Here is a 12,717-nt window from a genome sequence, read left to right on the forward strand (position 1 = left end):
ATGAGGTGAGAGAGGGTAGCTCTGTCTCTCCTGTGTCATAGTAGGAGCAGAGCATCTCCTCCTCTTGCAGCCTGCTCTGGGTCGGGTGACCCTTTTCTATGGCTAGACTGTGTTAACTCAGTAACATTGTAATTTACTCTGTGTTTTGGTTGTTTTTCTTTCCAATATGCAGTATATTTTTCATTTTTATAATGTTTATAATTTGGTTTGGTCAAATTGAGTTGGTGTTGCTGTCCTGAGGCTGTCTGGGATATGTCGGCTTGTCTGCAGAGTGCCTCAGGACCAGCTGGCTGAGGGGACTGTTCTCTGGCTTCAGCTCTTGGCAGGTTAAAGCTTTGTGATGGTATGTCTGGGGGTTACTGGATTTTAGGTGATTGTACAATTTAATTGATCTTTTTTGTATTTTTAGTATGAGGGAGTACTGGCCAAGTTCTGCTCTGCGCACATTGTTTAGTGTCTTTCTCTGAATATTTGGGGTGTTTTCAATTCTCAGTGTGGAAAAATTCTGATGGTTTTGCCCCATTTGTGAAATTCATTATTTAGTTTGGTTCACCAAATTTCACTGCCATAAAGAATAATTGAATCTTGTACAAATAGAAACATTTTTAGCCAGATTTTAGTTGCAATGCAGATTCTTTTTGTTGTGTTGAAAGCTCTCCTGGTTTGTCTCTTAGGTCTTTCAAAGCCAAGTTGAAGCTACCTAAGTGATGTTGAGGCCAAGCTTTGTGTAGTGTTTTTGTATGTTGTAATTTAGTGGTGTCCAAATAGAAATTGTATGTCTTAACCTGATTTCTGGATTGCTTCTGAAAGGTCATTTTCTTTGTTTTTGTTGTGTTTACTGACAGGGCACAGAAGGTCTGACAGAGTTTCTGCAGGAGATTAAGGTACTGCTGCAAACCATCTTTAGAGGGTAAAAGCAACACTGAGTCATCTGCGCACAGGAGACCCCTGATCTCTGTTCCTTTCAGGGTGAGGCCAGGTGCCGTGGAAAGCTCGAACTGGTTTGCTAATTCACTGATATATAGTGTGGATGGAAGAGAATTGGACGGATATTGCTCCCCTGCTTCACTCCCCAGGCCTGGGAGAAGAAGGCTATTTGTTTGTCTTCAGTCTATAGTGCACATTTCCTTTTTGCATGCATGTCCATATGTTTTTCTCCCCAGTTCCATTTTCAATTAGCCTATAGAAAAGGCCCCCGTGCCAGCTTTTCTGAAATCAACATCTTTTTTCTGTGTTCAATGACTATATTTAGAGACTAAATATGGTCTGTTGTGTGGGAATTTGGCACAAATCCCATTTGGCTTTTATGCAGAATGGTGTGCTTATTAAGAAAATTGACAAGGTGTTTATTAATGATTAATGCAGAATATTTTTCTCAGGGTACTAGTGACACATTTCCCCTGCTAATTGTTAAGGTCATATTTATTTGATTTTATGGTACTTAATCATTTTGTTGAGTCTTTTGGTTTTCAAGGATTGGATGATTTCTATTTGTTGTTGTTCTTTTATTGGGTAATCTAGAAGGGCTTCAGAGTTTTCCATTTAATGTATGTATTGTATTGATCATTGTTATTTTGTAATAATACTACACAACTCACTTAAGTCATCAGTCCAAGTAATGCCATCTTGAATTGCCATTTCATCTTTGTTTTGGGGTTTCCATTTATCCCACAACTGGTTTGGATTCCTCAGTTTCAGAGAGCTGGTTACTGGTGTGCTTGTATTTGTATTGTCTCAAAATGTCATCATAATGAAGATGGATGTTCTGGTTATCTGGGTCTCTGTGATAAGTTTGCCATACGTTCTTGCATACAATGTCAGATCATTTGTTATTGTTATTTGTTGAGTTTTTGTTTGTTTGCACAGTTGCACCTTGGATAATACAGTCAAATGATGAAAAATGTATTTTGTCCACAGCAAAACTTAAACCAAAATTATACATTTACAACTGTATGCACAAAAAAGAAGCTGCCGAATGAAGGCCTCAGATGGGATTTAGGTTACTGTCTTTAGATGTGTTTAGATGTCTCCTATTGCCATTCAATAGTCACATTTTTATAGTAACTAAATAACCCGGGAGGAAACCTGTTCTGATTTTAGTTCTGCAAGGACCAGTCATCCCACCGTTACAAATCTGTGAAAATAAGTCTTTATAGTCAGGGAGATGTGGAGCTTCTAAAGGCAATGAAGTGTGAAGGATCCTCCTGCTACGGCACTCTGCATTTTATACATGCTCAGTCTGTGTCCGTCTGTCTAGTGCCTGACACTCTGGCTCTTCTCCCTCTCTCTGTCCGCTGCATCTCTGCCAACACCATTGCCCTTTGTGTTGCTGTCTGTCTGGGACATCACCTCAGGACTGCACACAGAAACATATTAACATGAATGACTGAGATAGTGGTATAAAGTTCAGCAAATGGTAAAATACAAATACATTAATTTGGTTGAGCATGAATGCGCAAAGTGAATAATCATACATTACCTTTTAATGTGAGTTGGTCTGTTGTCCTTGATGAGATTATTGAGTTTGTAGTAATCCAGGAAGGTTCGGGCCACGTTCCTGCCCAGTTTCATATCTGAAGTCAGTGAGTTAAAGCTTTGGTCTTTTTGTCTTTAGATGAGTCTCAGGTAAAAACGCTCAAAATAATCTCTAAATTTGTGGTTCACAAACTAGTATATGGACCCCCTTTCGTAATCATAGTCACTGCAGAAGGGGGAAAATGTGGCATGAAACTTCAAGCTGCAGTGATCAGTATTCTTCTGAATACCGCCAAATGATTAAATATATGTAATCTGAAAATGGTCATTCCTAGTATCTACAGAAGAATATCACCCAACTGTTTCTCTCAGCACAACTGATTTTTGATTATAGCATCTTTCAGCTCATTGTTTTGGTTTTACAGTCTGTAACTATATTGTTTTGATCCACTCTCACTTTTCTCATCTAAAGCATTTCCAGCAACCTGCAGCCATTTTAATGAAGAGAGTTCAAGGGTACATTACCTTCCCAGCACCAAACCACAGTCAAACAAAGTTAACCACTAACTAGTGAACTACTTAATGGAAATTTAGTTGCTAAAGAGCCAAATATTTCCTTAAGGAGGTATTGGAGAACAAAACAGAACTAAAAACGGAGTGAGTACTGGGATTAAATCTATCACGTGGCCAGAAACATGATCCTAATTAAATGTTGTTTTTGCTCTGCATCGTCTGGTTGTGTAAATGGCAATTCTTTGCTAACATGTTAACATTGCTTAGTTAATACTGCTCTAAGTTGAATAGACATTTTGACTTTGGTAATTGATGAATTGCATTGCAATATTTGCTGGAATGGAGCCATTATTAATATTATTCCACCTGTGCTTTCCCTGCTACGACATGTCAAAATAGTTTTTGTGAAAAAGGTCTTTAAACTTATTTAATTCGAAACAATCAGGAAACAAGAGTGCGCTGATGCTAGGCCAAGAAGGAAAATGTTTTCAGCATACAAAGTAGGCATGACAGAAAAAGTCTGTGGACCACTGGTGGTGTTAAAAATACTGCACAATCAACTAAAGTTCAAAGATCTCAAAAAGAAAAATGATTATTGAGGAGTTCAGGCATTCAGATTTTATAATATCTGTGATGTATATTTTCATGACACATTCAAACCACTAAATCTCTACTTAGATGTTAGAAATAAAACATAAAGTGAAAGTCTACAAGTCTGCCCTCTGTCATCACCAACATATGAGTTACAGTAAATAAGTATAGGGACCAGCGCCTAGAGAAATGAGCAGCGTAAATCCTGAAGGTACCACACGCCGCTTTCTGAATTAAGCAACACTAAATCAACCGCATTTCACTCACATCAGCCAAATGCATGATGCTGGTGTGAATCACACAAAAGCAATTACTTAAACTCTGAGGCCTTATTTAAATTCAGGGGTGAGCGCACACATCATCCGCTGCACAATTGTCCCTCACTACATTAGGGACAATATCAATAACTTCACTGCTTTTATAAAACAGCTGAGTGTCTATGAGTGCTGTTGCTAAGCCTGTGGTCATTAGGCTACCAGGGCAAGCAATGATGACAATCAGATTCAGATAATGAAGAAGTAAGGAACCACCGAATGCCAACAATGTTCCCAATCACCAAGAGTGAGGATATAGTAAACACAGATAAATAAGAACAATGTCACTAACAGAAGTAAATTTCATCTAGTCACTGAGGCAAGTGGCCTGAAAAACATCCATCAATATCAGCTGCCAATCTCATCTGTCCATCCTTATTCCATCATCCAACATCTGTACAGAACATCCATACATATTCTACATATAGATTCCAACACAAAACAGAAAAATATATGGAGGCTTTTCCTCTTTTGAGGCATTGATGTTCAGCTACGTCCATTCTTCATCAGGCTGGAGCATGATGGAGCAACACAGAGACGTAATCTGTCACTTTCCCCTGTCATTACCTTGTTGATACTCAGATATGGCCTGTCGTGCGCTGGAACATCTATCTGTCACATCCAGTTGATTGAAACAACTGGAATACAGACAGGGATGAAAAACAAAAAGACAGTGACTTAGGTCATTTTTATTGTCCAATTTCTTGTAATGATCAAAGAATGATCTGTACTACATAAATCCTGGTTGCTATGACGCTGAAAAGCTTAACTGTTTATCAAGGGTATACTAAGTTAGTGCTGTGAATATGTGAGCAGGCCCTTCTGTAGTAAGTCTGTCACCTTGGCGTATGAGAGTGTTTTTGCGTATGTTCGAGAGTATGCACAGGACTTCATTCTTCACCCGCCAGGCTGATGGCAACACTCTCCACATGACTCCAGAGTCTATGTTTACACCCCATATGGCTGTTTGTCTGTGAGTCCTGCATCAGGCCAGACTTGCTGTGTGTGTGTGTGTATGGGCCCAACAGTCTGTCTCATTAGACGGATAGCTGATGATAATGATTAGACGGAGATGAAACTACAAAAAAAGCAGACTAAGGTTGTGTCCTTCTGAATCTTGCTTTTATGCTGCTTTTATAATGTACAATGTTAGTTCTAATGTAGGCTTTAAATACTAGTTTTTGTTAAACTGATAAACAGCCACAAACACGTACTGTGCATAGACATTAACATAAGCACAATCATACTGATAAACTGCAAACCAACAAACAAACACTCCACTCTCTGTGTATCCTTGACATCTTCATTCTGACCTCAGGAAAGTTTTTTGGTATTTTCCTCCGTTCTCTTTCATCAGCAGAGCTCGGTGCCAGTCCTGAGCTCTTTGGCCAGGCACGCTCAGCGACAAAAATATCTCCCGGACCCCACCGTGCGCAGATGGCCTCTCAGCTTGGCTTGTCACGACTCACCGTCCATTACAGGCGGTTTTGTGATGGACGGTCAGCTTCTGAAGGAGAACTTCATCCATGGGGCGAATGGTCGAAGACACAGAGGATGCCCTGACTGCTGTCTGGCCCATTGCCGGGGGAAACCGTGGGGTCTGGAATGAGGCTGCTGCTGCAGCAGGAAGTGATATGTACGTGAGCCAGGAAACAGTCGGTGGGCTCTAGCTTGGATTACCGAGGTGGATGGCAGCAGAAATATTAAGAAAAACTTCGGCTAGGCAGCTTCTATGCCATGAACCCATACTTTGGTATGATCAACATTAATGCATCTAAAAGCATTATCATTACTTTTGAGTAATCATTATCCATCTCTGTGGAGGTCATAGAGGTGTGTGTGTGTGTGTGTGTGTGTGTGTGTGTGTGTGTGTGTGTGTGTGTGTGTGTGTGTGTGTATGTGTATGTGTGTGCCAGGCCATCGTCACACTGCACTTCAGAAGAAATCTGTCAGCAGATTGCCTACCTGTCACTGAGGTGTGTGAAGTGTATTCTTTAACATCTTGGTACACATAATGGTCTTGTCTAATCAATAGCAGGTCATTGTCATGGCTCAAGGGCATGCTAGCTTAGGAGCTGATGAGATACGGGACACAGGAGACAAAGGGGTTTTGGACGTCATGACTTGTTTACTGCAGCTGTTTACTGTCAGCATGGCATTTAGCGGATTTCACCATTATGTCCCTCGTGTTTGGTCCTGGCAGAAAGACAGACAAGGTGACAATCAGACAACAAGGCCCCCAGTGGTAAAACGGACAAGACACGGGGAGAATGTTGTCCAGATCAGATGGGAGTTAACAAGGAGACAAGCAAGGGGACATTGGAGCCATCAATACAGGCCACTGACAGTTTCTGTCACTGCAGTGACACGTAGAGAACTAATTATCAATGCTAATTAAGAGGCTAGTCAACAACAGCAATACAGAAAGGGACAGTTTTGTCCCCAATAGCGATTCGCCAGACTGAAAGACCTCACGTCCTGTTGCCCAAAGGGACAAAAAGGAGCTGATTTAAATCTCTGACAGGAGGAGCTGTCGCTGCCAAGGACACAAACTCTGAAAGCTGATTAATCAAATATATATATGTAAGCATGGCTTCTGTTTTCTAACAGTGTACACTAGCTGGATCTATGCTGCTCTGAAAACAGAATAGTTTCCATTTTACAGTATGGCACTTTATAGTTTCATTTCAAAACACTAAACATTTCATCTCAAATGACAGTTCAGCTGGTTTCAGTTGTTACACATCAACTCACACTTCAACTACCTTTAACTCTCACTCTTCATCTGATGTCAAAAGACAGTTCCACTGCATTCATCTATTACCATTTAACTGGAAGTTCATCTACTTTCAGTCATTACACTTCAGCTGACACTTCAGCTCCATCACACTTTGATGATTTCAATATTTCTCGGTGCTTGAACTGAAATTGAAACTTGAACTTCTTACAGCACTTCCATTTTAGCTGCCATTTCAACTTTGTTTTAGTATTTTAACTATTTGAAATGTTTCAACAGTAAACACTATGCTGTGAGCCTTTTTTAGTCAGTGTGACATTTCCAAACTTCTCAGACTCTCAAAGAACCTCCGCTTTCCATCATAACCATTTCCAAAGAACTGCCACAACAAAACTAGGTGTGTAAAGGTGTGTTTGTGCATCTTTCAAAAGAACTCATGTGAGGACACCTGTTCATACAGTATGAGCGTTGCAATGATATTCGTGCAAGTATGTGTGTGTTTGCTTACACACATGCTTGCATGTGTGATTACCCATCCATTTGTGCATGTCTGGGTGATATGATGTGTATGATGCGTGGTAGTGAAGCATATTTGCCTCCAAGCTATATCATTTCCATACTTGTCACAGCCTGTCCATTGGGTGTCAAGTTCACTGATGCATACGGTGTACCACTGGCATCTCTTGTATTCATGGAGTCCCACTGCTATGGTGAGTTGCACATCTGGGTGTTGCTGTTTTGGCAGACAGACATCACACACACACAAAGAGAATGAGGAGTGTGTATTTGTGTGTGTATACACACATGCACCTATAGGACCAGTCAAAGCCAGTTGTACTGGCTGTCAATCAATGTTGCATCGATGCAATTTCAAGTTAGCCAACATCACACAATCCTGCTGGCCACGACATCACACTTGATTAGAGATTGATTATTGTGAGTGAGCACCTTTGATGGGAGAACCACAGTTTCAAAGGCCTCTGCACGTCTTTCCACTGAAGAAAAACAGCAAAAATTGCAGGGATCAAATAAGACAAAAGCAAATGCCAAACTCAACACAGTTAAAACAAGGGAAAATATAGCCTGAAAAGCTTTTAAAGTTTTGGAATAATTCTTCAAAGTCAAAGAAAGGAGTGTCACTACCTAACACAAAAAGCACAAAAAGACACCTATGAAAGAAAGCTGGCCACAAACGCTTGATGTGCGCGCACACACACACACACACACACACACACACACACCACACACAGACGGTGCCACTTACATGTAGACACATACACATATATCAGACCATAGTCACTTTTGGGGACATTACATAGACTTTCATTCATCTGGAGACTAAGCCTAACCCCAACCATAACTATTACTTGCCTAAACCTACCCCTTAACCTTAACCACTGACTCAAAAATCAGCTTTTTCCTAATTGGGGACACAGTTTTTGTCCCCAAGTGTATAAGTGATCCCCAATTAACTGATCCTAAGTCTAAATTTGTCCCCAAAAGTAGCCTATGATACACACACACACACACACACACACACACACACACACACACACAGCACACAGCACACAGCACACAGCCACAACAGAAAGTATCAAGCTGAGTTTTGAACAAGGTCCCAGATTCTCTGAACCTTCATCCACTATGACTTTACAGTTTAAGCTTCACAGTCTGCACTGGAAGGTCCGTCACAAAAGGACAATGAAAATAGAAAAACCTAAAGAAAAATGTCCATGTCGGTGAGATTTGCATTTACGTTGCTATTGCAAACTTGATGTACAGTATGTAAATAAATAAATAAATATATATAAGCACATACACATATAAGAAGGCATATGCACACAATGAAGCACAATGGTCCATACACACAGGCACACAGGTGTTAAATGATTAGAGGACGAAAAGAAGACAGACACACACAATTGAGGTTGTCCCTGCTGTTTCAGAGAAGAGGATTCTCAGCTTGACTAGATGATATAATGAGCTGTTATGTTCTGGGTGACGAGATGAGAGGAAAGGGCAGAATAGAGGAGAGAGGAGGAGAGGAGAAGAGGAGAGAAGAGATCAGAAAACAAACACAGACACACACACATACACTGTGTCACACTTTTTTCTGAGCACCTTCAAACTGTGACAAAAGTCTCAGCTGTGAGAAAGGTTAAGATTTCAATTTTGGTGGCTACAAGTCACAGCAGTGGAGAAGTAGAGTCAAGAAAGATGAAAGGCTAAGGGCAGCAGGTTTGGAAGGTGGTGGGAGTTAGGGGTCCAGGTTATTATTTATTTGTCATGTATTAGGCTGTGTGTGTGAATGAGTGTGTGTGTGTGTATGTGTGTGTGTGCATCAGGTGAAAAAGGTGGGGGTGCCGTTGAGATGCTAAAGGTCTCTGTTGATGATTTGCACGCTCCATCGAGCTGACTGCTGGGGCGTAAAAAGCGACATGGTCGGTTCCTTCAACCTGCCTGACCCCAATCTCCACTCTACACCAGGTCCCTGTACTGCCTGCCCACCCTGTGGAGCCCCTCCTCATAGCTAACCACACACACACACACACACACACACACACACACACACACACACACACACACACACACACACACAAGCATTCTCCTGTAAAACAAAAAAAGATCAAGCAAGTCCTCTCACCACAGCTAGGTTTTGTCCCAATTTGACCTTCAGAAGAAATGTCCCCTCAGCTCTGCTTCTCTGTTCTTATCTGGCACCGAGCCCTCTGTCACCAACTGGAATGAAAAGACTAGCTGGAATTTGTTATGTGCTGTTTGTGTAGCATAACGGCCAGACACTTGATTCCTAAATGTAATACTAACTATTTGTTTATGGCTGAGGTGGTGTGCTGTGTGGATGCACATACCTGCATTTCTATTTGATGCAAAGACCATTATGAGAATCATTAAAGTGATAAAAGGGTGGAGCAAAGAGGACAAAGTTGGTTAAGATTATCAGTCTTTCTCTGCATCACAGATCACACAAACCACATATTTATGAGTTAGTTTGTGCATTTTTGCTCGATATGTAGATCTGAACTGTCTCTATCTTTACATGTGGTTGCAAATCGTGAATAAACCACCTCTGTGATGAGGCACACAGTGCCAGCTCTTGGCACTAGATGGCACTAGTGCTACATCTATATCCATCCTTCCCCTCCACCTGCAGAATATATGTAGGAGAGCACATATGTACTTTTCATATGTAGGGTTCTTATCAATCTCTCTAAATCTCTCTTTCTTGCTCTTCTCACTTGCTCTATCAGTAAGATCAGACTGCCATTGGCCAGCTCTCAGGAGTTCTTCAGTCCTGAGAAGGTCAGCTGGAGGAAAACTTCCTTCCATCTGGCTCCATTAAGGCACCTGTGACCTTCGGTTCCTGTGATAAATGTATGTGTGTTTGTGTGTGTCTGTGTGTGCTTGATTGTAGTAGACAGGAATCATGTTTGTCCCATTGTTCTATTGTTTATCGCAATCAAAGCCTCAACTGAGCACACACGGCACTACACATGCCAACACGAGCCCCTTTCTCCTCTCCTCTCCTTTGTAAATGAAATCAATAGATGCAGCTATCACATCCCTATTCTGTCACTGCACATCTGTCGCAACAAGAAGCAACAAAAGAGCAACATGGTTTTCTAGTGAGTACACATGACCTGACACACACACACACACACACACACACACACACACACACACACACACACACACACACACACACACACACACACACACACACACACACACACACACAACCAGGAACACAGATATTACCATAATGACTCCAGTGATTATAAGATCAATTGGCTTGATTTCAGTGGTAGTCAGTGGGAGATTCTAACTGCAAGAAAAAGTGTGTGTGTGTGTGTGTCTGTGTATGTGTGTGTTTGTGTGTGTGTGTGTGTGTGTGTGTGTGTTTGTGTGTGTGTGTGTGTGTGTGTGTGTAGATATTAGATGTAGATGTAGACATAAAAGAACATTAATGATGTTCTCGACACCCTGAACCATCACACATTAGGAGACACACATACACGAACATAGATCCCATGTGTTGAAAGATACATGTTTCCTCGGTGTAGGGCACAGGAGCTGTGCTGCCAGCCGTCATGTAGCTGTAGAACGACACCTCTAAAGTGTAGCAGTAGGACGTGTCATCAAGAAGACCACCGAGGAAACGTCTACCGGTACCGGCCTTCACCACATCCCGGTTAAAGGATGTGTTGGACTAGAAGAATACACAGAAAAACAACATGTGAGACATTGAAGTAGACCTGCTCTTAGAGAGACACCTCAGTCAGAGGATTTAGGATGAAGTCTTTGTGTCAGCAAACATCTTGTTAAAGAAGTCTGCAGAATTTCCCTAAGGAGATCATTAGCCCCCCTATGACACATAACTTTAAATACCACCATAGCTCCAAAGAATCTGTTATGATTTTACTTTTCAGACTGTAGCAGTAGTTGATGATGTTTCCCACCTGAATCATTCCAATATCAGATGCTTCTAATCTATGAAAACCTGAATGACAGATGATTTCTCAAAGACAGTTAAAGTAAAAAATAAAATAGATAAATAAAAACACATTCAGAAAAACATATTACTTTGGTGTTTTTGTGCCCCAGTGTACACATCAATGTACTTTCAAATATCTGTTCTTCTTCTACACTGTCTAGTTGGTGGAAATTGGTTAGTGGTTGCCAACTTCTGTAGAATCTCAAAGCAATTATTGTGTTGTAATAGAGTCAATCTCTTCATAAGTACAGTACTGTGTTATTTTAACATGAGAACACAGGTTTAGAAAAGGTCATACATGGCAAATCATATAATGCTCAAATATCATCTTGAAGTGGCTATAATGAGTATTTTTATGATAACAATGGATCAAATGACTAAGTGCAAACATTTTAGAAACCAATTGGAGAACCTCTATCAGCTCATTGCTTTGCTTTTACAGCCTGCAACCATAGTCTTTTGGCTAACTGTCATACTCTCCTAGCAGCAGCAGACAGCAAAATTCTCTATTTAACCAATTCTACCTGCACCAGCACCAAACAGCACACAGACAAAAACTAGCAACTAGCTGGCGAAGACAGTGAAGCATTTAACAACTAAATAACCACATATTTCTCTCAGGATCAACTCCAAATGAAAAGATCTTTGAAATAATTGAATGTTGGGAAATTTCAGCTGGGGAAACGTTCCCAGCTACTGACACTTATTAAATCAAATCATAAGAATTTCCATTGAACTGGCACTGTGACATTTTTCAGCAAATGTATACAGGTTATTTGAGATGACAACCACAATAAAGTATCATGTTTTTGTTGAAATACATCAGACATTAGGCTTAAGTATAATATTGTAAGTCAAATTAAGTGTGTCTAAAGTACTTTACTATCACTGCCATTATAAATTGCATTATATATATACTTTGAGGTCTTGAATCCACTTACTAACTGAACAACCTCCTGACAAGCTAAATTAAAACAAACATCATTGCATTTACAATAAAATATCCATTAATATCTGCACAGAAACCATTTCCATCATAAATATTTGACTCGCAATTTGATTTGACATATGTGTGGCTGTCATGGTGTTGGAATGACCAGCATTAAATCATATTTCCTTACTGAGAAATGAAGAAATAAAATAAATGCGGTCAAGATCGGCTGACCCATCTCATCAGTAAAAATAAATTAGCGTCCAGTGATTTCTTTCTCTGTAACTTGCAGGGGTAATTCTCTTGAGAAGCCAGGACAAATTATGAAGGGTAGCTTATTTTGCACTAATTCACTGCATACAAAGTCATTACAAAGACTGGTTGTAAGTGGCTATAGCAGAAAAAAAACCCATCCCATCTATTTTGGGTTTGAGTGTGTCAGCTGTACTACACAAATATGATGCTGTCTTGGGAAGAGTGTGGAAAAAGTTTCCATTCACTGTCACTCCATTCTGCTGCAGTGAGAGCTGCCCTGCTGAAATGCAGACTTGGCGGCCACCAGTGGGAGTTTGGCATGATTGTGTTGTGCTACTGCTGCTGTTGCACTGGGCTTTAGGTAGTGCTGAATGGGTAGAGGGACAAA

The 12,717-nt window shown here is 40.6% G+C and overlaps 1 protein-coding gene across 1 annotated transcript in view; it reads right to left on the minus strand.

Moving 5' to 3' along the window:
- Nucleotides 1-2,253: 2,253 nt before the first annotated feature.
- agbl4 (AGBL carboxypeptidase 4) overlaps nt 2,254-12,717 on the minus strand; it is a 278,157-nt gene continuing 267,693 nt past the window's right edge. Inside the window, exons 11-13 of the mRNA XM_053322965.1 lie at nt 10,696-10,858; nt 2,480-2,573; nt 2,254-2,356 (exon numbers count right to left, since the gene is read on the minus strand). Coding sequence (XP_053178940.1) covers nt 2,254-2,356; nt 2,480-2,573; nt 10,696-10,858 — 360 coding nt within the window. The remainder of the gene's footprint in view (nt 2,357-2,479; nt 2,574-10,695; nt 10,859-12,717) is intronic.

The sequence above is a fragment of the Scomber japonicus genome, chromosome 7 (assembly GCF_027409825.1).
Source record: "Scomber japonicus isolate fScoJap1 chromosome 7, fScoJap1.pri, whole genome shotgun sequence".
In the NCBI taxonomy this organism is placed as follows: Eukaryota; Metazoa; Chordata; class Actinopteri; order Scombriformes; family Scombridae; genus Scomber; species Scomber japonicus.